The sequence below is a fragment of the Oncorhynchus mykiss genome, chromosome 3, assembly GCF_013265735.2.
Source record: "Oncorhynchus mykiss isolate Arlee chromosome 3, USDA_OmykA_1.1, whole genome shotgun sequence".
In the NCBI taxonomy this organism is placed as follows: domain Eukaryota; kingdom Metazoa; phylum Chordata; class Actinopteri; order Salmoniformes; family Salmonidae; genus Oncorhynchus; species Oncorhynchus mykiss.
In genome coordinates this window covers 60,409,184-60,436,219 of record NC_048567.1, presented here as the reverse complement: position 1 = coordinate 60,436,219, position 27,036 = coordinate 60,409,184, and the positions used below count along the sequence as shown (strand labels likewise).

The 27,036-nt window shown below is 43.7% G+C and overlaps 2 protein-coding genes across 13 annotated transcripts in view; both read left to right on the top strand.

The window, feature by feature from the left end:
* The window catches only part of kansl1l (KAT8 regulatory NSL complex subunit 1-like), a 41,791-nt gene extending 27,212 nt beyond the window's left edge, over positions 1-14,579 (top strand). For 2 of the 3 annotated variants that reach the window (XM_036974809.1, XM_036974808.1), the window contains 7 exons: positions 2,294-2,458; positions 4,048-4,148; positions 5,130-5,251; positions 5,471-5,635; positions 5,943-6,081; positions 13,347-13,573; positions 14,110-14,579. In XM_036974809.1, the coding sequence (XP_036830704.1) occupies positions 2,294-2,458; positions 4,048-4,148; positions 5,130-5,251; positions 5,471-5,635; positions 5,943-6,081; positions 13,347-13,547 (893 nt within the window). In that variant the 3' untranslated portion in view covers positions 13,548-13,573; positions 14,110-14,579. The remainder of the gene's footprint in view (positions 1-2,293; positions 2,459-4,047; positions 4,149-5,129; positions 5,252-5,470; positions 5,636-5,942; positions 6,082-13,346; positions 13,574-14,109) is intronic. The other variant, XM_036974810.1, reaches the window with a different exon arrangement.
* Positions 14,580-19,916: 5,337 nt separating this feature from the next.
* Positions 19,917-27,036, top strand: part of map2 (microtubule-associated protein 2) — a 123,901-nt gene continuing 116,781 nt past the window's right edge. For all 10 annotated transcript variants that reach the window (XM_036974805.1, XM_036974803.1, XM_036974804.1 and 7 more), the window contains exon 1: positions 19,917-19,983. The gene's annotated coding sequence lies outside the window, so the exon portion shown is untranslated. The remainder of the gene's footprint in view (positions 19,984-27,036) is intronic.

Below are 27,036 nucleotides of genomic sequence, written 5' to 3'. Positions count from 1 at the left end.
GATGTGGGGGTGATGTGGTGGAAGAGGGATGTGGGGGTGATGTGGTGGGAGAGGGATGTGGTTGGAGAGGGATGTCGGGGAGATGTGGTGGGAGAGGGATGTCGGGAGAAGTGGTGCGAGAGGGATGTTGGGGAGATGTGGTGCGAGAGGGATGTCGGGGAGATGTGGTGCGAGAGGGATGTGGGGAAATGTGGTAGGAGAGGGATGTGAGAGAGATGTGGTGGGAGAGATGTGGTGGGAGAGGGATGTGGGGGAGATGTGGTGCGAGAGGGATGTGGGAGAGATGTGGTGGGAGAGGGATGTGTGAGAGGGGTGTGGTAGCAGAGGGATGTGGGGGATATGTGGTGGGAGAGGGATGTGGGGGTGATGTGGTGGGAGAGGGATGTGGGGGTGATGTGGTGGGAGAGGGATGTGGGAGAGGGATGTGGTAGCAGAGGGATGTGGGGGATATGTGGTGGGGGAGATGTGGTAGCAGAGGGATGTGGGGGATATGTGGTGGGAGAGGGATGTGGGGGAGATGTGGTGGGAGAGGGATGTGGGGGAGGTGTGGTAGGAGAGGGATGTGGGGGAGGTGTGGTGGGAGAGGGATGTGGGGGTGATGTGGTAGGAGAGGGATGTGGGGGTGATGTGGTGGAAGAGGGATGTGGGGGTGATGTGGTGGGAGAGGGATGTGGTTGGAGAGGGATGTCGGGGAGATGTGGTGGGAGAGGGATGTCGGGGAGAAGTGGTGCGAGAGGGATGTCGGGGAGATGTGGTGCGAGAGGGATGTGGGGAGATGTGGTGGGAGAGGGATGTGGGGGAGATGTGGTGCGAGAGGGATGTGGGAGAGATGTGGTGGGAGAGGGATGTGTGAGAGGGGTGTGGTAGCAGAGGGATGTGGGGGATATGTGGTGGGAGATGGATGTGGGGGTGATGTGGTGGGAGAGGGATGTGGGGGTGATGTGGTGGGAGAGGGATGTGGGGGTGATGTAGTGGGAGAGGGATGTGGGAGAGGGATGTGGTGGGAGAGGGATGTGGTAGCAGAGGGATGTGGGGGATATGTGGTGGGAGAGGGATGTGGTAGCAGAGGGATGTGGGGGATATGTGGTGGGAGAGGGATGTGGGGGAGATGTGGTGGGAGAGGGATGTGGGGGAGGTGTGGTAGAAGAGGGATGTGGGGGAGGTGTGTAGGAGAGGGATGTGGTAGGAGAGGGATGTGGGGGAGATGTGGTAGGGGAGGGATGTGGGGGAGATGTGGTAGGGGGGGTGATGTGGTGGGAGAGGGATGTGGGGGTGATGTGGTGGGAGAGGGATGTGGGGGTGATGTGGTGGGAGAGGGATGTGGGAGAGGGATGTGGTAGCAGAGGGATGTGGGGGATATGTGGTGGGGGAGATGTGGTGGGAGAGGGATGTGGTAGCAGAGGGATGTGGGGGAGGTGTGGTGCGAGAGGGATGTGGGGGAGGTGTGGTAGGAGAGGGATGTGGGGGAGGTGTGGTAGGAGAGGGATGTGGGGGAGATGTGGTAGGAGACGGATGTGGGGGAGATGTGGTAGGAGACGGATGTGGGGGAGATGTGGTAGGAGACGGATGTGGGGGAGATTTGGTAGGGGAGGGATGTGGGGGAGGTGTGGTGCGAGAGGGATGTGGGGGAGGTGTGGTGCGAGAGGGATGTGGGGGAGGTGTGGTGCGAGAGGGATGTGGGGGAGGTGTGGTGCGAGAGGGATGTGGGGGAGGTGTGGTGGGAGAGGGATGTGGGGGAGATGTGGTGGGAGAGGGATGTGGGGAGATGTGGTGGGAGAGGGATGTGGGGGAGATGTGGTAGGAGAGGGATGTGGGGGAGATGGAGGGGGAGAGGGGAAGATGTTGTCAGAGAGGAGGGGGAGATGTTGAGAGATGAAAGCTGCAGTTATTGTCCTGCTTATCTGGCCATGACAGGCAGGCAGCACGACGGTGGCAGTTTGAGGCATTATTTAGGATTCAGTACCACTTGTCCTGTTCAGTCCTGCAACCTTACAGCCCACACTGCAGATGACATCTATGTAATTATCAGCCGCCCAACCCCGAACAACATATCTGTAATCCTAACAATGAAACAGGCCCAAGACAAAGACCTTGATTGTTTGTAGAACTGAAGTGGGAAAGCGTTGAGAAGGAATATGTCTAACCTAATGGGATTAATAGTTCAACATTAGACTGATATGTTATTATAGGCTACTCTCTAACCAAGCCTTGTAATCCTATGGGGGTTTGGAGGGTGGTTTCAGACAGGGGAATTTTCGTCTGTTGCTTTAACTTGGCTGCTGTGTCATTCCAGATTGCAGCCACAAGCAGCATGGGAGGAACCGGAGGGGAGTGGCCAGGGGTGTGTCACCTGTCAGATGGGCGGGCTCTGCTCAGACCCCACACAGGAAGGCTTATTGTGGAGGGAGGAAAAGGAGACACACCCACAAGACCATAGAAGGTACACTACATGACAAAAGTACGTGGACACCTGCTCGTTGAACATCTCATTCCAAATTCATGGGCAGTAATATTGAATTAGTCCCCCCCCCCCCTTTTGCTTTTTTAACAACCTTCACTCTTCTGGGAAGGTTTCCACTAGATGTTAAAACATGGCTGAAGGTACTTGCATTAGTGAGGTTGGCCTTGATGTTGGGCTTGCAGTCGGCGTTCCAACTCATTCCAAAGGTGTTCGATTGAGGTCAGGCCTCTGTGCAGGCCAGTCAAATTCTGCCACAGAACACATAATTTCTGTATGGACCACGCTTTGTGCATGGGGGCATTGTCATGCTGAAACAGGAAAGGGCCTTCCCAAAACTGTTGCCACAAAGTGGGAAGCACAGAATCGTCTAGATTGTCATTGTATGCTGTAGCGTTGACTGCCCTTTACTGGAACGAAGAGGACTAGCCCGAACCATGGAAAACAGCCCCAGACCATTGTTCCTCCTCCACCAATGCATTGGGACAGGTAGCGTTCTCCTGGCATCCGCCAAACCCAGATTTGTCTGTCTGACTGCCAGATTGTGAAGCCGGATGATCACTCCAGAGAACACATATCCAGAGTCCAATGGCAGCGAGTTTACACCACTCCAGACGATTCTTGGTATTGCACATGGTGATCTTAGGCTTGTGTGCGGCTGCTCGGCCATCGAAACCCATTTCACGAAGCTCCCAACGAAAAGTTTTTGTGCTGATGTTGCTTCAGAGGCAGTATGGAACTCTGTATTGAGTGTTGCAACCGATGACATGATTTTTACGCGTTAACACTCGGTGGTTCCGTTCTGTGATCTTGTGTGGCCTACCACTTCGTGGCTGAGTCGTTGTTGCTCCAAGACGTTTTCACTTCACAATAACAGCACTTTCAGTTGACCGGGACAGCTCTAGCAGGGCAGACGTTTGACAAACTGACTTGTTGGAAAGGTGTAATCCTATGACGGTGCCACGTTGAAAGTCACTGAGTTCTTCAGTAAGACCAATTTACTGCCAATGTTTGTCTATGGAGATTGCATGGCTGGGTCCCCATTTTTATACACCTGTCAGCAACGGATGTGGCTGAAATAGCCGAATCCACTTAATTGAAGGGGTGATCCCTGGGATGGGATTTTTCCTTGATTAATCAGGAATTTCTGCTTTTTAGGCATTTGTCCTCCATTAATTTCTAATAGAAACGGACCTATCCCCTAGTTAAGTCATGATTTCCCTGATTTTCTATGTTGTCCTGATCATATCCAACTTACATGTTAGGCTCCCTAGTGGCGTAGCGGTCTAAGGCACTGCATATCAGTGTAAGAGGCTTCACTACAGGCCCTGGTTCGAATCCAGGCTGTATCACATCCGGCCGATTGGGAGTCTCATAGTGCGGCGCACAATTGGTCCGGGGTAGGCCGTCATTGTAAATAAGAATTTGTTCTTAACTGACTTCCCTAGTTAAATAAAGGTAACATTAAAAATATATATATATACATGCATGTAGCCTGCTGTTGTAGTTATGTATTCACTACACATATGATATGTAGCCTGTTACAGAGCAACCCATGGTGTTCACAGTAATGTGTTGTTTGTCTATAGATGAGGAGGACCTCTTGTCTCAGCTGTCAGACCCTGAGGACAGTCCAGATGAGAGCCTGGAGGATGCTGTTACACCCCAGACCTCACACACACACAAACAGGTACTACACACACACACACACACACACACATTATAGCTTCAATACTGCCTGGCTACTTGTGTGCATTATAGCTCCAATACTGCCTTCCAACTGTCGTGGAGAGTTTACAAGAACTTGTGAATTCAATATAGGCTTTTAATACAAACATATCAGAAGCCTAGATGGTCCGTGGAACACACACTTTTCCAGAGCTCTGGCTCTGTTTTTATACACAAACAACATATGAGTCCATCCCACATGCAAATGGAGTTACTTCCCTCAGTCCATCTGCCACCATTATCTTTCAATCTGTGCTTCCTGCTTGTTCACACCCAATAATGCCCATATCTGCTTTCAGATATGGGCATTATAATGGTGACAGGACCTCTTCATGTCCCAAAAATAATACATGCCCATCTTATCCTATGGGCCCCTTATGTTTAGCTTGGTGTGTTCTTTGGTATGTCTGTCCTTATTAGGACTAGTAGACTATATGTCTCTTCTCTTCCTGTCCTAAAAATATATGTCCTATGTCTATAGTCCATCCGTTGGTCATTTGGCTGACCCCCTCCTTTGTGTGTCCCTCTGACCTTGGTATGTCCAGCTGTCCTATGCTCTCATGGCCTTACTTTGGTTTCTTGTCCTATACAATAGACAATGCATTTTACCCTAAACATTTATGCATTTTATGGCTTTGGTCATTACGTCTGTTATTTCTTGGTTTCCTGTTTTTACCAGAATGGCAAATGCACTCTAAGTGTGTCCTCTTCCTCTTGTGGTCTAATGTAAACCTTTCTTTGCTCAATAGTATTATGTTTGTCCCTATATGTACCTTTTGCTCCCACACTACCTGGATTTATAGCTTGAAAAGTAAGCAACTTGTGAATTGACTTGTAATACATTGCATTCGGACATCTAGTTGAGGCGTTTATAACGAACGGTGTGCTTGTTGATGTATTAGTGAGCTATGTGACAGTTTTGTCTATGCTATGTTGTTCTCAGGATCCAATCTGCAGATGTCAGGGAGAGAGTGTTTACAACATTGACAACATCGTCATCCCCACGTCCCTAGCTGCCACTACCAAGGTGGAGAAACTTCACTACAAAGACATTATAACTCCCAGGTATGACTTCTGGTGCTTGTTCTTTGGCTTGAGTTACTTCTTAACAAAACAGCCACATGTTTTTGCTTAACACTATTTTGAGTGTGAATGATCAAACCTTCCTATTTTGGGCCCTCGCCAGTTTGCATCCCTGAAAATGGTCTGTTCTTCGATGTCCTTTGATCTGTGTGTTATTTCTTCGCCTCACACGTTGCTCTGCTCCTCCCTCCTTCCCTACAGCTGGAGAGTGGTTGATAACCCACCCCTGGAAGAGAGAGAGAGACAGGAAGAGGAGGAGCTGCTGTGTGACGAGACCTTTTCCCAGAGGCATCTGGGGTGTGAAAAGAGAGAGAAACTCCGCTGGACCTCCTGGGATGAGAGCAGATGCTACAGACGCACCACCAGGTGGGCACTGGGCGCACCACCAGGTGGGCACTGGGCGCACACCAGGTGGGCACTGGGCAGACCACCAGGTGGGCACTGGGAGCACCACCAGGTGGGCACTGGGCGCACCACCAGGTGGGCACTGGGCGCACCACCAGGTGGGCACTGGGCGCACCATGCTTCAACTTGCTGCTCCTAATTGAACCTGCAGTAAAGCTTCTCATCTCATTGGATCTCAATACAATACACAGTGTCTGTTTTTTCAGAAGGTGTGGCATACTCTTGTTCCGATGCCATCGTTTTTATTTCAAATCACCTGTCTCTGTAGATCTGGCAGTAGGAACGATGGACCAGGTGTTTCTGTATGGGACTCTGTCAGGGATGACATCAGAGGTGACATCAGCACTCACGTGGACTGGAGCTGCAGTCTGGACACGGACACAGACAGAGCCTTAGAGGAGTGGGTGGTAAGAAAGGACATTCACTGTCTAGCCCTTACCAGCCTAACGTCTGGATCCTGGTTCAGCTCTTCGTTACATTCTGAGTATGACGTCTTGGTATTACATTTATTAACCCTGCTGCAGGGTGTTCATTTTGAAAATGTGGCGCTGGAAATTTCACCAGCAACATATTAATTTACCAGACATTTGAGAAATTTACTGGACCAATATGCATCGGGTGCATAACCTGATTAGGGCGTCCACCCACAGCGCTCAGAATGACAGAAATCACATTTAGGTTATGGTAATTAATCTTAACAGAACATGCAAGTCGAGGATGCAATGAAGTGCGTCCTTCTCTAATTCTGATGTGCACTTAGAATAACTATCCACATTTACTTTTCCTCAGCCAACAATTTACGAACAACAAAATCACTAGCCTATGTCAATCTACTGTCCCCCATAGTAGAAAAGTTGACCTATTCTATTGTTTAGCTTGTCAAGAAAGAAATAGGCTATTCCAAACAGACTCTGGGAACGTTGTGAGATGATAGATCTCAAATTCATACAACCAGTAGGCCTAGGCTACATAAAACAAGTTAAAAAGGTATGAATCTGATGCAACAAATCAGAACGTTTAGCTTAAAATGTTGTTAAACTAATAGGCCCATTTCTTCACATTATAAGCGCAGCAATGCGCACAAGGCCGTAGTATACGCGCAAATGTTAGTTTCATAATAGGCCTACAGTTAGTGGGAAAACACTGTTGTCAAAGTGACAGATTAAACATTTAGAAAGAGGAGAACATTTAAAGATGCAACAACTATCGGTTGCTAATAGGACTAGGAGTGTGTCTTATGCTAAAAAGCATATTTCTTTTGCCAGTGCCAATTTTAATTATTGGCTTTGCTATTTTTGGGCCAAAGTCCGGCTATTACCGGCTAACGAAACCCTGTCCGGCTGGTAGGGCCATTCCAATCAATAACCTATTAACTTTAATGCAGAGTTGCTAGCAGAAACGATGCTATTTTTTGTTATATACAAGTATGTTAATTATCAAGCTGAATTAGAGCTTTTACTTCGAAGTATGACTCACTAAGACTGAACAACAGTTTCTGATTATGTGAGATATAAATATTGATAAGAGGTTAGGCCATTAGTGGTGACCATGAAACATTCCTGAGATAAAAACCTATCAGATTTCTGCAGTGTTTAGGGTAGTGGACTGGTTGAGGAGTTCTTGAGCCTACACAGATGCACTGTGGGTGATTAGACATGGCTGATTGGAGTGGGTTCTGATTGGACTAAAGTCTTAACAGGACAGCACAGGCACTTGCAGCACAGTCGATTTTGCTGCCGACTAACTGACCCCCATTAACAATCGGTTAAATTAGTTCCAAACAGTAAAATGATGTAACCTACTGAAAATACTATTCATGCATATTCATGAGTTACATGTTTCGTCACAATATTGTTTTGAACGTTTGTTTTGTACCGATGCCCATCTGAGCTTTCTTCCAAAAGCAGCGCCAATGAGCTCTGATGAAGATTTCTTCAAAAGTGCATAACAAAGTGTATTTGCTTCCTTTCCTCTTTACCATAGCCCCTGCCCTAGCCTGAAAGCGGGGTTGTTTCGTACGTATACTGTCCACATTCAAGGTTTCCAAACGGCCAAAACATTCTATGAGATCCAGGGATATGGTGCAACAAAAAGGTTTATTCTTATGTCTAACAAATGATTCTCCAATCAGTTTAAAGCATAGATTCATTGACATGGAAAATACATAATATGACCTGTTTGTATGTCTGTATGGTCAAGACTATACCTCTCCCGTGTCTAGCTAGGACTCGTCCCCCCGAAGGCCCAACTTCCTGCCTTTATCCTAACACACTTACCACAGTACAATGAATGGGCAAGAGGGGGGGCCAAAAACGAACAACAAATGAATACATCTCAATCAGGTAAATATACAGTGCATTGCGAAAGTATTCGGCCCCCTTGAACTTTGCGACCTTTTGCCACATTTCAGGCTTCAAACATAAAGATATAAAACTGTATTTTTTTGTGAAGAATCAACAACAAGTGGGACACAATCATGAAGTGGAACGACATTTATTGGATATTTCAAACTTTTTTAACAAATCAAAAACTGAAAAATTGGGCGTGCAAAATTATTCAGCCCCTTTACTTTCAGTGCAGCAAACTCTCTCCAGAAGTTCAGTGAGGATCTCTGAATGATCCAATGTTGACCTAAATGACTAATGATGATAAATACAATCCACCTGTGTGTAATCAAGTCTCCGTATAAATGCACCTGCACTGTGATAGTCTCAGAGGTCCGTTAAAAGTGCAGAGAGCATCATGAAGAACAAGGAACACACCAGGCAGGTCCGAGATACTGTTGTGAAGAAGTTTAAAGCCGGATTTGGATACAAAAAGATTTCCCAAGCTTTAAACATCCCAAGGAGCACTGTGCAAGCGATAATATTGAAATGGAAGGAGTATCAGACCACTGCAAATCTACCAAGACCTGGCCGTCCCTCTAAACTTTCAGCTCAGACAAGGAGAAGACTGATCAGAGATGCAGCCAAGAGGCCCATGATCACTCTGGATGAACTGCAGAGATCTACAGCTGAGGTGGGAGACTCTGTCCATAGGACAACAATCAGTCGTATATTGCACAAATCTGGCCTTTATGGAAGAGTGGCAAGAAGAAAGCCATTTCTTAAAGATATCCATAAAAAGTGTCGTTTAAAGTTTACCACAAGCCACCTGGGAGACACACCAAACATGTGGAAGAAGGTGCTCTGGTCAGATGAAACCAAAATTGAACTTTTTGGCTACAATGCAAGACGTTATGTTTGGCGTAAAAGCAACACAGCTCATCACCCTGAACACACCATCCCCACTGTCAAACATGGTGGTGGCAGCATCATGGTTTGGGCCTGCTTTTCTTCGGCAGGGACAGGGAAGATGGTTAAAATTGATGGGAAGATGGATGGAGCCAAATACAGGACCATTCTGGAAGAAAACCTGATGGAGTCTGCAAAAGACCTGAGACTGGGACGGAGATTTGTCTTCCAACAAGACAATGATCCAAAACATAAAGCAAAATCTACAATGGAATGGTTCAAAAATAAACATATCCAGGTGTTAGAATGGCCAAGTCAAAGTCCAGACCTGAATCCAATCGAGAATCTGTGGAAAGAACTGAAAACTGCTGTTCACAAATGCTCTCCATCCAACCTCACTGAGCTCGAGCTGTTTTGGAAGGAGGAATGAGAAAAAATGTCAGTCTCTCGATGTGCAAAACTGATAGAGACATACCCCAAGCGACTTACAGCTGTAATCGCAGCAAAAGGTGGCGCTACAAAGTAATAACTTAAGGGGGCTGAATAATTTTGCACGCCCAATTTTTCAGTTTTTGATTTGTTAAAAAAGTTTGAAATATCCAATAAATGTCGTTCCACTTCATGATTGTGTCCCACTTCTTGTTGATTCTTCACAAAAAAATACAGTTTTATATCTTTATGTTTGAAGCCTGAAATGTGGCAAAAGGTCGCAAAGTTCAAGGGGGCCGAATACTTTCGCAATGCACTGTAAATCATAAAGGTATGTACCTAATAGTTCGTCATATACATTCATATTTAATATATTTACACAAACGTACATGGAGCTCTGTATGTTCTGTCTTTTATACAAATATGTCCAAATCGGCTCTAACACAGTGGCTTGGAAATACAATGCAATTCAAAAGGAGGCAAATATTTACTATCAAAACCTTTTGTCATCATTTTGATGTTGCCAGATTGACTTTAGATGCAGTATAATGTTAGCTAAGATTGAGGGGAGGTCACCGGATTTTAGCTAGCTGTTTTTGACTTACTTCACTAGCTAATGACAACATTGCCATCTGTCTAAAGTCCATTTGACGTCATGATAATGCTGGCAAAATGGTTTCCTACTACAAATTAAACTATTTTAGCAATGTCATCGTATTTCCAGGCATTACAGTGTAATTTAGACTAAACAGTCGTTAGCCTCTGTCCAGGAATTATGTACAGATCCCAAACATGCTCAATGTCTGAGTATTCAGACCATGGAAGAACTGGGACATTTTCAGATTCCAGGAATTTGTGTAAAGATCCTTGATGGTGGTGTATGAATGGCACAACAATGGGCCTCAGGATCTCATCACGGTACCTCTGTGCATTCAAATTGCCATTGATAAAATGCCATTGTGCTCGTTGTCTGTATCTTATGCCTTCCCATACCATAACCGCACCACCACCATTGGGAACTCTGTTCACAATGTTGACATCAGCAAACTGCTCGCCCACACGATGCCATACACGCTGCCATCTGCCTGGTACAGTTGAAACCGGGATTCATCCGTGAAGAGCAGCATTTGCACACTGAAGTAGGTTACGATGCTGAACTGCAGTCAGGTCAAGACCCTGGTGAGGACGACGAGCATGCGGATACGCTTCCCTGAGACGGTTTCTGATAGTTTGTGCAGAAATTCTTTGGTTGTGCAAACCCACAGTTTCATCAGCTGTCCGGGTGGCTGGTCTCAAATGATCCCTCAGGTGAAGAAGCCGGATATGGAGGACTTGGGCTGGCACGGTTACACGGGGTCTGCGATTGAGAGGCCAGTTGGACGTACAGCCAAATTCTCTAAAACGACATCAATTCTCTGGCAGCTGCTCTGATGGACCTTCCTGCAGTCAGCATACCATTTGCAAGCTCCCTCAAAACTTGAGATATCTGTGGCATCATGTTGTGACAAAACTACACATTTTAGAGTGGCCTTTTATTGTCCCTAACACAAGGTGCACCTGTGTTTTGATCATGCTGTTTATTCAGCTTTTTGATAAGCCACACCTGTCAGGTGGATAGATTACAAATTTGTGCACACAATTTGAGAGAAATAAACTTTTTGTGTGTCTGGAACATTTCTGGGATCATTTATTTCAGTATATGTCACAACAGGTCTAAATATGTCATGACAGTGTTATGACCGTATGACAGGTTATGAACGTTCAGATGTCATGATATTATGACATGGTTATGAATGTGTCATAATGTGTTATGACGATAGGTGTCATGTAAAGTGTTACCATATGACTAGGATTGTGCTTTAAGCGTGCTGACAGCTAAATCAAGTTGATATGGAATCCAGTAGAACAGGAGAGAAATGCTGATTTTATAATAGTATCAATAGAAAGCTGGGATCCTCCTCTGTTCAATAGACGCGCTAATAGACTAGCCAATAGACGAGCCAACTCTGTTTTCACTGGAATTGTAAGAAGAATTTTTGCGCAATGGCTGGTCTTGTATTAGCCTACAGGTTTCACTTCAAGCATCAACCAACCCCGCTGCCTGACAGGTGATATTCCACTCAAACTAAGCTCAGTATGCAGTACGTGTGTGATAAACCAGATGCATAACAGACTAACAAAAATACACACCCGCCAATTTAATTCCTCTAAATTATGCTAATTTACCTTTTATTAACCAATAAGCATGATCGGTCAAATACATTTTCAGCGGCTAACTGATCAACGGTTTACCGATAACATCCCTAACAGGCACATTTACATCTCTTTTACCATTCAAAACCTACACAGAAGATGCTGAATTTAACCAAATTACTTTGAGATCTTAGTATTGGCAGATAAATGATGTGAATATTGTTCCTACATGACTTCAACAGAGAGAGAGAGACGGACTGTAACGTTTAACTGGTTCTAAGGTGGCAGAACAGGGATATTTATTTTACCTCCGTGGTGCTTTATTAAGTCAAGAGTCTGGTTATGATAGACTGGGAGTGGTGTCTGTCATCTTGGTGCTTGTAAGGAGGTACGGAGAGTGCCCACTTTCAGTCGCACATTCAGTGTACGCTCCCTGGGGCGCAGGGTGTGAAAGTCACAGGGACCACCCTCACTTCACTGGAAGCCTGTCAATGGCTGATTCTGTACTTGTCATACGACCTTCAGCTTGCGTTATTGTGAATTATGGTTTTAAATAATATATTTTATCGTAGAAGAAAATACAGTATTATACCATCTCAATGTCATTTTTGCTGAAAGTGATACATGTAATATCCTCATCTAATGTAACCCTCATTACTCTTCTTTGGACACTGTGTTAACTAACCTCCAAACGAGCTTCAATGACATACAACACTCCTTCCGTGGCCTCCAACTGCTCTTAAACACTAGTAAAACCAAATTCATTATTTTCAACCGTTCGCTGCCCGCACCCGCCCGCCTGACTAGCATCACTACTCTCGACGGTTCTGACTTAGAATATGTGGACAACTACAAATACCTAGGTGTCTGGCTAGACTGTAAACTCTCCTTCCAGACTCATATTAAACATCTCCAATCCCAAATTATATCTAGAATCTGCTTCCTATTTCGCAACAAAGCCTCCTCCACTCATGCCGCCAAACATACCCTCGTAAAACTGACTATACTACCGATCCTTGACTTCAGCGATGTCATTTACAAAATAGCTTCCAGTACTCTACTCAGCAAACTGGATGTAGTCTACCACACTGCCATCCGTTTTGTCACCAAAGCCTGTATGCTCTCGTTGGCTGGCCCATGCTACATATTCGTCGCCAGACCCACTGGCTCCAGGTCATCTATAAGTCTATGCTAGGTAAAGCTTTGCCATATCTCAGCTCACTGGTCACGATAACAACACACACCCATAGCATGCGCTCCAGCAGGTATATCTCACTGGTCATCCCCAAATCCAACACCTCCTTTGGCCGCCTTTCCTTCCAGTTCTCTGCTGCCAATGACTGGAACGAATTGCAAAAATCGCTGAAGCTGGATACTTATATTTCCCTCACTAACTTTAAACATCGGCTATCTGAACAGCTAACCGATCACTGCAGCTGTACATAGCCCATCCGTAAATAGCCCACCTAATCTACCTACCTCATCTCCATATTGTTTTTATTTACTTTTCTGCTCTTTTGCACACCAGTATTTCTACTTGCTCATCACCAACTCCTCATCTATCACCCCAGTGTTCATTTGCTAAATTGTTGTTTTGCACACACTGTATATAGACTTTTTTTTCTATTGTGTTATTGACTGTACGCTTGTTTATTCCATGTGTAACTCTGTGTTGTTGTTTGTGTCGCACTGCTTTGCTTTATCTTGGCCAGGTCGCAGTTGTAAATGAGAACTTGTTCTCAATTAGCTTATGTGGTTAAATAAAGGTTAAATAAATAATAATAAAACTCCCTCCTCCTACCTCCCTTGGTCTGCAGCCACGACTCCCATGGGAGAGTCGTGTGTTCCCGCTGTGTGAGGATGAGGCTCGCTGGGAGGAGAGGGAGAAGGCAGATTCCACCAGCAGCACAGATGACAGCAGCAGCTCTGTTCAGTCACCCCCATTCTCAGCCCTGTCCAGTACATCACCACCACCTGCTGGAGACAATGAGAACAACACCCTTACCGCAGTCCCCTGAAATGACTTGGCTTTACCATGGCACAGGTACATCACAGCCACTGACACAGACAGTTCATGTTTCACTTTTTATTGTTGATATGTAGATTTTAAATATTTCATGTACAAGTGTATAGGTTAAAAAAATAAATGGTAATAATAACAACAATTAAAAAAAAACAGTTGTACTGTATTGCTCCCGATTGGCACAGCGGTCTAAGCCACTGCATATCAGTGCTAGAGGTGTCACTACAGACCCTGGTTCGATTTCAGGCTGTATCACAACTGGCCGTGATTGGGAGTCCCAATTGGCCCAGCGTCGCCCGGGTTTGGCCGGGGTAGGCCATCATTGTAAATAAGAATTGGTTCTTAACTGAGTTCTTAACCTAGTTATATAAAGGTTAAATAAATAAAACATATATAGCTCGGCTGGATTTGTTATAAAACAATAAGTTTAAGAAGTTTATGAGACCAAATACATGTAACTGCACCCACTCATCCATTGGTTAATGGTCAATTAATGGTTATATATGGCAAGAGTGTTCCACGCTGTTTTAACTACCTGTGTTGTTTCTCCTCTCCAGATCCCTTCAGGAGTTTAGGAGACCCAAAGGGACCCAAAGGGACAGAGATACAAGAGGAGCTCTGAACTCCCTGGAGTAGATGTCACACATAATGTGTACCTCATTTTAATGTACACTTGCTACATTTCCTAAACACAGTGATATTTTATTTGGATTCAAATGTTTTGGAGGAGTGTTTTATTTATTTAAAACATTGTGATTTGTTTTATTCCTTTCAGTTCCTCTGCTGTATTTTAAGGTTTTGGATGGGATTGTGTTGGATATTCAACATGTACACATTTAACATTTTTAAAGTTACCCTGACCTGCATTCATATTGAAGATCTGTGTACTAGTGCACAATCGATCGTAACCTTGGCTGACAATGTACCACAGTATGTAAATAGTTGTTGCCTGGTATTTATTTTACATGTCTGATTATGCAATTTAACATTGTATATAACAAAATGTCCCTGTTTTTGAAAGGAAAGCGCATTTTTTGACCATTAAAATAACAGCAAGTTGATCAGAAATACAGTGTAGACATTGTTAATGTTGTAAATGACTATTGTAGCTGGAAAGGGCAGATTTTTAATGGAATATCTACATAGGCCCATTATGAGCAACTATCACTCCTTTGTTCCAATGGCCCGTTGTGTTAGCTAATCCAAGTTGACCATTTTAAAAGGCTAATTGATCATTAGAAAACCCTTTTTCAATTATGTTAGCACAGCTGAAAAACTTTTGTTCTGATTTAAAGAAGCAATAAAATTGGCCTTCTTTAGACCAGTTGAGTATCTGGAGCATCAGCATTTGTGGGTTCGATTACAGGCTCAAAATGACCAGAAACAAAGAACTTTCTTCTGAAACTCTTCAATCTAATGTCTATTCTTGGCTAGAAGGCCAGCATCCCGGAGTCGCCGCTTTACTGTTGACGTTGAGACTGGTGTTTTGCGGGTACTATTTAATGAAGCTACCAGTTGAGGACTTGTGAGGCGTCTGTTTCTCAAACTAGACACTAATGTACTTGTCCTCTTGCTCAGTTGTGCACCGGGGTCTCCCACTCCTCTTTCTATTCTGGTTAGGGCCAGTTTGCACTGTTCTGTGAAGGGAGTATTACACAGAGTTGTATGAGATCTTCAGTTTCTTGGCAATTTCTCGCATGGAATAGCCTTAATTTATCAGAACAAGAATAGACTGACGAGTTTCAGAAGAAAGTTCTTTGTTTCTGGCCATTTTGAGCCTGTAATCGAACCCACAAATGCTGATGCTCCAGATACTCAACTGTTCTAAAGAAGGCCAGTTTTATTGCTTTAATCAGAACAATAGTTTTCAGCTGTGCTAACATTATTGCAAAAGGGTTTTCTAATGGCCCATTAGCCTTTTAAAATTATAAACTTGGATTAGTAACTTGTCATTGGAACACAGGAGGGATAGTTGCTCATAATGGACCTCTGTACGCCTATGTAGATGTTCCATAATAATCATCCGTTTCCAGCTACAAACATATTTTTTTCTCACCAGTTTATTTCTTGGTAAGCAGATTATTATTTTTTCATACGATTTTTATACAGACCAGACAGTAAGGTTTTTAGTTGGTGTACTGCTTGTCTGAGTTTGACAGCGGTGTCATCTCTGTTGATGACTTTAAAATCATTCAGGCCACTGTTGTCTGACTATTGTTGTCACATTATTAAGGACAAAACAGACTGCCGACAAACGGTTAAAAGCAGCGGGGGGGTTGTCTTACCGCAACCGACCACAGAACATCGGATGCCAGTTTCTGTTCATGTCCCCATGATTCTACAGGTGAACTTCTGTGCTGGCAGAGGTTCATTAAGGTGTCTCTGTACGACAGTATTGAGCAGTCAAAACAGTTACTGTGTAATGACTGTTTTACCCGTGCTCAACAAAGTGTGGCGCTGTTGTCTTTTATAAGAATGTAGTGGGACACAAACTTGTTAAGTTAGAGGCCTTAAAAGTAGTTTGTGAATATACCATTTTAACCTTCAGTAGCATCAGCATGAGGTGTGTCCCAAATGTCATCCTCTAGAGCTCTACTTTTATCCAGGGCCCATATGGCTCAGGTCAAAAGTAGTACACTATGTAGGGAATAGGGTGCCATTTGGAAGGCTAATTGCAGGCAAGTAGTGCTCAATGTTATCAGCTCCAACTGAGGCAGGCTTGGAGAACAAGGGTGGAGGAGGGGGGTTGTATCTAAAGAGATTCCTTTTCCTCTCCTTCATTATCCCTGACCTGTAAACTAGGGGAGCCATTGCCCTTATACCATCTGTGAAGTGTGCTTAAAGGAGCAATGAAGTTTTTTTTTAAATGTGATTTTTGCATTATAATATATATATTTTTTACATAAGTTTGAAATAACACTGCATTTGTGAAAATGATGAAAACGGCTGTTTAGTTTTAGAGCTGTTTGAAAAAATGCCTGGAATTTCAGCCTGTTCAGGTGAACTTTTGTCCCAATGTGATCTGATTATAATAGACCAATGGTTGTTCATCTGGCTAAGGGGGTGAGCTATTGACCATCCTATCAGCCAATCAGGGCTGTATATGTACAGTGGCTTGCAAAAGTATTCACCCCTTTGGCATTTTTCCTATTTTGTTACCTTACAACCTGGAATTAAAATAGATTGTTGGGGTGTTTGTGTCATTTGATTTACACAACATGCCTACCACTTTGAAGATGCAACATATTTTTTGTGAACCAAACAAGAAATAAGACCAAAAAAAAACAGAACTTGAGTGTGCATAACTATTCCCCCCCCCCCCCCCCCCGCCCCCCCACTAAATACACTACTTTGTATAGCCACCTTTTGCAGCAATTACAGCTGCAAGTCTCTTGGGGTATGTCTCTATAAGCTTGGCACATCTAGCCACTGGGATTTTTGCCCGTTCTTCAAGGCAAAACTGCTCCAGCTTCAAGTTGGATGGGTTCCACTGGTGTACAGCAATCTCTAAGTCATACCACAGATTCTCAATTGGATTGAGGTCTGTGCTTTGATTAGGTCATTCCAAGACATTTTTAATGTTTCCCCTTAAACCACTCAAGTGTTGCTTTAGCAGTATGCATAGGGTCATTGCCCTGCTGGAAGGTGAACCTCCGTCCCAGTCTCAAGTCTCTGGACGACAACCAGTTTTCCCTCAAGAATTTCCCTGTATTTAGCGCAGTCCATCAATCCTTAAATTCTGACCAGTTTCCCAGTCCCTGCAGATGAAAAACATCCCCACAGCATGATGCTGCTACCACCATGCTTCACTGTGGGGACTGCGTTCTCGGGGTGATGAGAGGTGTTGGGTTTCTGCCAGACACAGCGTTTTCCTTGATGGCCAAAAAGCTCAATTTTAGTCTCATTTGACCAGAGTACCTTCTTCCATATGTTTGGGGAGTTTCCCACATGCCTTTTGGCGAACACCAAATGTGTTTGCATATTTTTATCTTGCCACTCTTCCGTGATGCCCAGCTCTGTGGAGTGTATTTCTTAAAGTGTTCCTATGGACAGATATTCCAATCTCCGCTGTGGAGCTTTGCAGCTTCTTCAGGGGTCTCTTTGCCTGGACTTTGAGTTTTGGTGTGCAGCCCTTTCTTGACAGGTTTGTTGTGGTGCCATATTCTTTCCATTTTTTAATAATGGATTTAATGGTGCTCTGTGGGATGTTCAACGTTTCCAATATTTTTATAACCCAACCCTGATCTGTACTTCTCCACAACTTTGTCCCTGACCTTTTTGGAGAGCTCCTTGGTCTTCATGGTGCCGCTTGCTTGGTGGTGTTGCAGACCCTGGGGCCTTTCAGAACAGGTGTATGTATATATGCTGAGATCATGTGACAGATCATGTGACACTTAGATAGCACACAGGTGGATTTATGTGACTTCTGAAGGTAATTGGTTGCACCAGATCTTATTTAGGGGCTTCATAGCGAAGGGGGGTGAATAGATATGCACGCAGCACTTTTCCAAAATAAAATTATATCATTCTTTTAAACAAGTTTTTTTTTCTTCACTTCACCAATTTGGACTATTTTGTGTATGCCCATTACATGAAATCCAAATAAAAATCTATTTAAATGATAGGTTGTAATGCAACAAAATAGGAAAAATGTCAAGGGGGAAGAATACTTTTGCAAGGCACTGTAAATATCTTCACATAAGTTTCATAACGCCAACACAATCAGGCTGAGCTTTTTAAGGACCAAAGGAGGCTCAGGGAAATAAATGTAAAAAAATATATATATTTTGCAGTTTTCATTAAATAAGCACATTGATTTAGTAAAGTGATGAAAATCACATTACAGACTGCATGGGGGCTTTAAACCTTCAAGCAGAATGCATCCATAGCTGCAGGAAGCTGGGTGGGCAAAGAAAAAATATTTACCTTCGCTACAGATGGCTGTATTGGTCCGCTAATCCATGACTAGTAAAGGCCCAGTGTAGTACATTTATGGAACGTTTTTTTTCTCCAATATGTTTTTTGAAATAGTTTTCATTATTGTTCAGATTTTTCAGGGGGTGCTGCAGCACCCTTAGCATCCCTAGTTCCCTCGGCTATGCACCTATCACTTCCCTCGGCTATGCACCAATCACATCCCTCGGCTATGCACCCATCACATCCCTCGGCTATGCACCTATCACTTCCCTCGGCTATGCACCAATCACATCCCTCGGCTATGCACCCATCACATCCCTCGGCTATGCACCCATCACATCCCTCGGCCATGCACCCATCACATAACAGCAAAAGGCAAGGCCAAGGAAAAGGTCTGTTTACTCACTGTGAAGTAGTATCTGTTTTGCAGTTTATTATAAGGTGTAAAAAGGTTAAATGTGTTTCCACAATAGGCCAACTGGGTATGACCAGGAAAAAACATCAACAACATGACCTAACCAGCCTGGTAGACTAGGCCTACATTCTAAGTGGCACCCTATTTGCAGTATAGGGGTCTGGCCAAAAGTAGCGCACTATATAGGAAATGGGGTGCCATTTGGGACAAAGTCCAGGTTACTGGTTGCTGTTTATGAGGGTTGACCTGAAACAAGGGTAGGGTGTTGATCTGCATGATGAAAAAAGCCTGCCCTCTCCAATGCGTTTCAGTGAGTCATAATAACTAACACCATATGTGCATCCCAAATGGCATTCTATTCCCTAAACAGCCTTGAGCGGTTATTGTCTATTGATACGCTGCATTATGTCATGTTTTGTGTGGACACCAGGAAAAGTAGCTGCTGCTTCAGCAACCGTGAATGGGGATCCTAATAACATACTAGTCCAATGGCCATTAGAGGGAACACATTTTTTGAGGGAACATTTGCGTATAGGTCCTGGTCAAGAAGTGCACTATAAAGGGAATAGGGTGCCAGCAGTCATCCTGCTCACTGTACTTCACATAAGTCTGCCTGCCCTCAATGCATTGTGTGCAAGCTGTTTTGCTGTGTGCAAAATGGTAGCCTACCTAAAGAAGTGATAGGCTGGTGTTGAGTGCTGTTTTGCTGTGTGCAAAATGGTAGCCTACCTAAAGAAGTGATAGGCTGGTGTTGAGTGCTGTTTTGAATGTCAAAATAGCACTCCATTGATAATATCATCCTAACCAAGTGTCATAGTCATTTGCTTTTATTAGAAATGGAAATGTTATGTTAGGATTTTACTCCATGGTTCACTGTAACACATTTTGCTACATCCTCTATAGCCTATGAGTTATACTAGGCAAACAGGTGCAGTGTATATAATAGACCGGTATAGACTGTATTGAATTCGTTTGCGCCCCTCTTGAAATACTTACGGTAGTCACGGAGTAGCGGGAGGGGTGAAGTGGGCCCAGGATTCCGTTGCCAGTCACTGTGCTCTGAGAACGAGTTCTACTGCAAAGCCACTGCAACGAACAGGTATGATGACATATTTATATATATATAGATGAAAACCATAATGTAAGTGGAAAATGGTCATTAGTTTTTGCCTGTATCTGCTATTTTATTCATTCATATCACCATGTTGGTTTTAATTAAGTTTTCTCAATGTGTGCATCAGTGCATGAATTAATATAAATAATTTGAGGTACTCAATTGAATTGATTCAGAGTAAGGACGCATTGTTCATTGCGACTGTGTCTGACTGCCGAAGAGTGCCGGACATATTTTGTGGACACTTCAAATGCGACCTACCTCTGCATTTTTTATTTATTTAAAAATGTTACATTTGAAGACGGGATTTGCCCATGATGGATCACCTAGAATGGTATATTGGTAGTTTGTTGGCGGCCGTAGCCTATTGAACCAATCAATCATTTTATCTTGTTCGCCCACGTGAAATAAAAGCATCATTGATATAATTCGTATGCTGTTATAACCTTTTTATGTTAATTACTGAACACATAGTCGGCCCTGCAGGGTGAACGGTCCGTCGTTGTCCTCCTCAGCCAGTCTAGTACGCGGGTGAATTTGACGCGCTGCTTTGGTTCGGTCCAGCACGTATGGTGCTGAAACATCGGCATTCCCGGTTTACTCACAACCGATTGTGTAAGCTACCAAAACCTTCTCTCCCTGTTCCGTTTTAAAAAAAAAAGCTTACTGCAGATGTTTCTAATGATAAGCTATGCTATTGTTTTACTTGTTGCAATTGCTCAGTGATGATTTAAGACAAAGCGACCTCTTGTTTGATTTAGACGGAAATCATCTTCATTATCTATGATTATGCTACAGTTGTTGGATCGTTTTAGATTAGGAGAGCTTGGCAGGTAGGCTGTAGATCAGGGATGGGCAACTTTAATTAATGGGGGTGGGGGCCACAAAAAATCTGAACATGAGGGGCGCAGTTGCTCACGGGTTTGCATACCCACATCATTAGAACCACCCAGCAGAGACAGAATTTTTTTACATTTTAGAGTTAATTTCTTGCAATTCTACAAATTGTGCCATGGGGTGTAGAACAAATGTTGCAGTTTTAAAGCAAGTTTGATGCCATTCTACACATTTTGCCATGGGACGGAGAGAAGATATTTGCAATTTTATAACACATTTTCACACATTTTGCCATAGGGTGGAGAGAATGTTTGCAGTTTTTAATATGATATCTGAGTGAGACTGACTAACAAAATCAATTGGGGCCCACACACCGGTAATTCACCCATGATAACAAGTTTAGATAGATGGCTGCTAAACTAATTTAGCAATCCAAAAAATATTAGGTGACATAAAAAGAAGAAAACAAAGATCAGAGGGCCTTCAGAAGGGGGTACACAGGCCAAATGCGGCCGCCAGTTGCCCATCTCTGCTATAGATGATCTATAATTATTGACGGTGCGAACACAGTGCAACCTAATGGAATGACAGTGGAAGCAATAGAAGGGATAGTTCTCGAGGCGAAATTGGTGCCCCACTGCCCCCTTCCTCTCTCTGTCTGTATTTCTGTCATCCGGTCTGTCTGCCTGTATTTCTCACACTCTCAGAACTCACACACACACACACAAGATGCTGAGTCATAAGATTGTCTTGGTTAATTATCATGGCAATTCAACAATAACCTACCCTGCTGTACATGTAGGAGCATTGTGTTTGATGTACATGTTCTTTTTCTCGATGGCGGTATTCACTGTGGATCAGTCTAATCTCAAAGACACCTTTTAATTCATGTATGTTATTATCATTATGTTACAATGGGATTGCACACAATAACTTGTAGAAAACATTGTTCGGATGAATCCCCCTTGACAACAGAGAGGATGAATATCGTGACTTATGATGATGAATTGTATTTTTTCCCTAGCCTTTACATTATAGTAGTTATGAGCAGACGTCTAATGAGTAAGCCTAGATGCCAGTCTGTTTATACTCTCTTGCCAACTCCTCATGGAATTGAGGCATGACAAGGAGTTGGCAAGAGATCCAAAACAGACTGGCATCTAGGCTAGTAATGAGTGTGCTTCTGTGCAGCACAGTTACTGGGAGTAGAGTGTCCTTTGTATTCAGCTCCAAAGCTTTTATTGAGAGAGCAATAGAGCACTGCTCACTAATACTGAGGGGCTCTTTAGATGCTGAAGCGGCATTTGTCCATTTTAGAGGCCTGTACTGCAGTGTTTCCCCTATATGCATTTTGCAGCCGCACACCACCACTGATAAAACCTTTTATTTTACTCTGCGACAGCTGCTGAAAGAAATCCCAGGGGAAACTCTGTACTGTATATGACAACAAGGCATCAGGGTGAAGGTAAAACCTTGAGAGACTTCAGTCCAATACTAAACAGGTATTGAGTGGAACATACACTCTTAGAAAAAAAACATGCTATCTAGAACCTATCCCCAAAGGAGAATCATTTAAATAATCATTTTGGGTTCCATGTAGAACCCTTTCTACTGAGGGTTCTACATGGAACCAAAAAGGGTTCTATCTGGAGCCAAAAAGGGTTCTCCTATGGGGACATAATAACCCTTTTGGAACCCTTTTTGGAACCCTGTAGATGCTCTCCAGTGTACTCAGATATACATGATATTGAAGCTATATTGATTTCTTTCCTTCCCTGCTGGTTGTGGTCGTGTCCATAGGTTCAGGTATTAAAGACCTGATGCATTCCGGATGAGAATAGAGTCTCTCAAGGGCCTTCTCTCTCCCTCTCCCTGTCACATGTCTCTCCATCTCTGTCTCTGTCTCCTCTCGGGGGAGTGATGGTTGATGGTCAGTCAGGCTTTCTTCTTGTGAGTTCCTATCACTGGCATGAGAACTCTTGAAGACTCTAGATATTATAGTCTTCCTGCTGGTTTCCTCTCTACTGACTGATAGGCATCTGTTATCTGCGATCTGAGCCTGTCTGCCCCTGGTCTGTGTGGACATCTCTCTACTGGCCATGACAATACATAAAGTATTTGTTATTCATTTGATACATGAAGAGAAATGTAACTGACTGAAGCAGAAAGTTGCATACGTCTGGATCATATAAATTGTGTGTGTGTGAATTTGTTTTCCTACCTTATCAGGACCACAATGTCCTGACAATTGCGTGTGCATGCGGGCCTACCTGTGCGTACCTGTGCATACCTATGTGTGTGTGTTCTTCCCCTAAGGACTGTGTACTTAGTGAACCAGGTCACCAGGCACCTGCTTTGGATATATTATTGTAATGTCTGTTATTTGGATTACGTAGTCAAATAAGGATGATATGCAAAGGCTGTGTGCAATGTGGTTGCAATGTAAGTCCACTGTTGAATGCCAGTTCCAGCTCTTTCAAATGCCATGCAAATGATATGGAAAGGAATTGTGTAGACGAGCCTTTCTATGCAAGCCATTCTCCATAATAAACAGTTTGGCTGTAACACCAGCTCTAAAAACGCTACCATTGAAAGCATGCACATTTACATTTACCATGGGAAAGGCACATATGTGGTAGTAGTTTGTATAAATCAACCCATTAGAAATATACAAGTTGACCTATCAAGACAATAAAGAATGAATAGTTGTCTTTAACTGTGCAATGTGTTTGGCTGATATATACTTGAGTCAATGAATCAGTCAGTGTGTAAATAATCAATATAGAAGGGCTGTGCATTAACAAGTAGCCAGTCACGCACACAAAGTAGGCCCCTGAGAGAGCTTCAATGGACCACAGAACGACTTCTGTTTCATTAACATTGAAGACGTCTTTCTATTTCAATATTGGTCACCCTTTCGCCTGCTGTTCCTGAGAGAAAAACGTTCAGTACCACTTCAGCACTGAGTTGCCTGGAAAAGACGAGGGAGTTCGTTTTTATAAATGAAAACCTTTGTGTAGTCCATTGTTTATTGAAAACAGACACACGCCAGTATTGAGTTGAGGGGAAAAAGCCGGTCTGGTGTCAGGTTATTTAATGCCTAATCTCTAGTGTTAGATCGGGGACATTAACATAAATGCTAACTAGCTAGCTATCTAGCGCACGCAAGTTTTTGGCGTGTGCCAAATGCCTACATAGTGCATTACTTTTGACCAAATTGTTCATCCCAAATGACCGTTTATTCCTTATTGGCCCTGGTCATATGTAGTGCACTAAATAGTGAATAGGGTGCCATTTGAGATGTTGTGGGTTTTAAGTTGAGGTAATGTCAGCAGGTTATGAGGTAATGTCTTTTTTTTATTTTTATTTATTTTTATTTTTTATAAATTTTACCCCTTTTTCTCCCCAATTTCGTGGTATCCAATTGTTGTAGTAGCTACTATCTTGTCTCATCGCTCATTCTTAACACAGCGCGCATCCAACCCGGAAGCCAGCCGCACCAATGTGTCAGAGGCTACACCGTGCACCTGGCAACCACTGCGCCCGGCCCGCCACAGGAGTCGCTGGTGCGCGATGAGACAAGGACATCCCTACCGACCAAGCCCTCCCTAACCCGGATGACGCTAGGCCAATAGTGGACGGAGAGGCCCTACTGCAGGGAGAAGGAGGGCCATCACATCACTAGACTAGTAGCACCATAATTCAGTAGCCACAGGTCTATAGTTCCGCTGGGCTCTTGGTTCCAAGGTTCTGGTTTACTCACAGCTCTAGTAGTGCTCTGCTCGGTCTGAAGAGATGGGTACTGTCTTCCCTGGGTGTAGGAGTGGTGTGTGTAGTGTGACCAGTCTGGCCCACCACCACCACCACCCTAAGTCACAGCCCTTCTCAGCTGACACTCATTAGGCTAAGCTGCCCAGACAGCTCCCTCCCTGTCCAGCCCTGTGGGCCGAGTTGCCAGTCTGGCTCTATCCACCCATCCATCCTGCTAGCACCAACTAACTCAGTGGGCCTGTCCCAAATGACACCCGATTCCCTATATAGTGCACTACTTTTGACCAGGGCCCATAGGTAACTCATTATATAAGGAATAGGATGCCATTTGGGACATTACCTAACTCTGTGGCTGCAGGCAGGCAGGCAGCAGTTGTTTTGGTCACCCCAAGAGGATATCTGCATCAATTACTGGAACAGGACTCATCTGCTGAGAGCTGAAGTCTCTGGGACCTTCAGTTTGCCTTGATATTGAGATCCAAGTTGTCCTTGTTTTCTTCAGCTGTTGACGCAAGCAGACCTTGGTTGGTTGTTGTGTTTTAGAGCGACTCACAACAACAATTTAGGATGCATCCCAAATGGCACCATATCCCATAATGAGTGCATTACTTTGGAACAGGGCCCTGGTCCAAAGTAGTTTACTATACACTTATAAAAAAGGGTTCCAAAAGGGTTCTTCGGCTGCCACATAGTCCCAGTCGGTATTAGAATGTTGCGTCCCCGTCCGCCTGTGGGGAAAACATCCTATGGTTACCTAGGTTACCCCATTGGCTCACAGCAAAAACTTGACCTTTTTCCAACACAATTTTCTTGTTGCCGGCTTGTTTTAGTAAATTACAAATCTACATTCAAGAAAAGTGCAACATGTATAAAGATGACTTTTCAACATTGCCTGCTCCCGAGCTTTCTAACTACTTATAAAAACATAATTTTGTAGGGCTTCCCTCATGCCCCTTTTCATGACTGTGCTAGCAGCCACGTGATTGCGTGAGTGCTAGTTCGCTACCGACCGGAACATTAATCTAGCCAAGATCAACAACACAAACAAACAGACTACACAGCTACAAATAGTGACATGCATTACAAACAGGTTCCATTTAGAATCATCTGTGGAAATGGTTTTACATGGAACCCAAAAGGGTTCTACCTGGAAACAAAAAGGGTTCTTTGAAGGGTTCTCCTATGGGGAAAGCTGAAGAACTGCTTTAGGTTCTAGATAGCAAATATTTTTCTAAGACAGTTTACTAAGGAATAGGGCTCCATGTGGGATGCTGGCTTGTCCTTATAAAATGTATCAACAACATCAGAGAGGTAGTTCTGCTGCCTAGTTAGAGGTGAGTTTGTTAGCCAGGGGCAATGTGCCCAGAACGGCTGGACTGGCACAGCTTTAAATCACCTACAATCAGATAGTGATGTAATTTAATGCCCTGACTAATACACGCTAGGTTTTACAAAGGAACCTGACCTTTAGTGTGGGAGGTAGAAGATACTTGACCTCAATTCCCACGTTCCCATGTTTGTTTGAGTCTACTTCTTTTCCTTGAGACCACACTGGCAGCAGAAACACACTCACGGACACTCGAAGGCCAGGTTATATATTATTATTTATTTTCCTTGAGACCACACTGGCAGCAGAAACACACTCACGGACACTCAAAGGCCAGGTTATATATTATTATTAGCTTAGTGCTATAGATGGTAGAGGGCAACCTGTACATCAGGGTTAGGCAACTCAATTCAGCCACGGGCAGATTTTTGATCGGGGGGCCGGAACATAATTATAACCATTTGTACAATGACCCAAACTAAGCCCAAACTAATTGACCCAAACTAAGCCCAAACTAAATGACCCAAACTAAGCCCAAACTAATTGACCCAAACTAAGCCCAAACTAAATGACCCAAACTAAGCCCAAACTAAATGACCCAAACTAAGCCCAAACTAAATGACCCAAACTAAGCCCAAACTAAATGACGCAAACTAAGCCCAAACTAAATGACCCAAACTAATTGACCCAAACTAAGCCCAAACTAATTGACCCAAACTAAGCCCAAACTAAATGACCCAAACTAAGCCCAAACTAAATGACCCAAACTAAGCCCAAACTAAATGACCCAAACTAAATGACCCAAACTAAATGACCCAAACTAATTGACCCAAACTAAGCCCAAACTAATTGACCCAAACTAATTGACCCAAACTAAGCCCAAACTAATTGACCCAAACTAAGCCCAAACTAATTGACACAAATTAAGCCCAAACTAATTGACCCAAACTAAGCCCAAACTAATTGACCCAAACTAAGCCCAAACTAAGCCCAAACAAATTGACCCAAACTAATTGACCCAAACTAAGCCCAAACAAATTGACCCAAACTAATTGACCCAAACTAAGCCCAAACAAATTGACCCAAACTAATTGACCCAAACT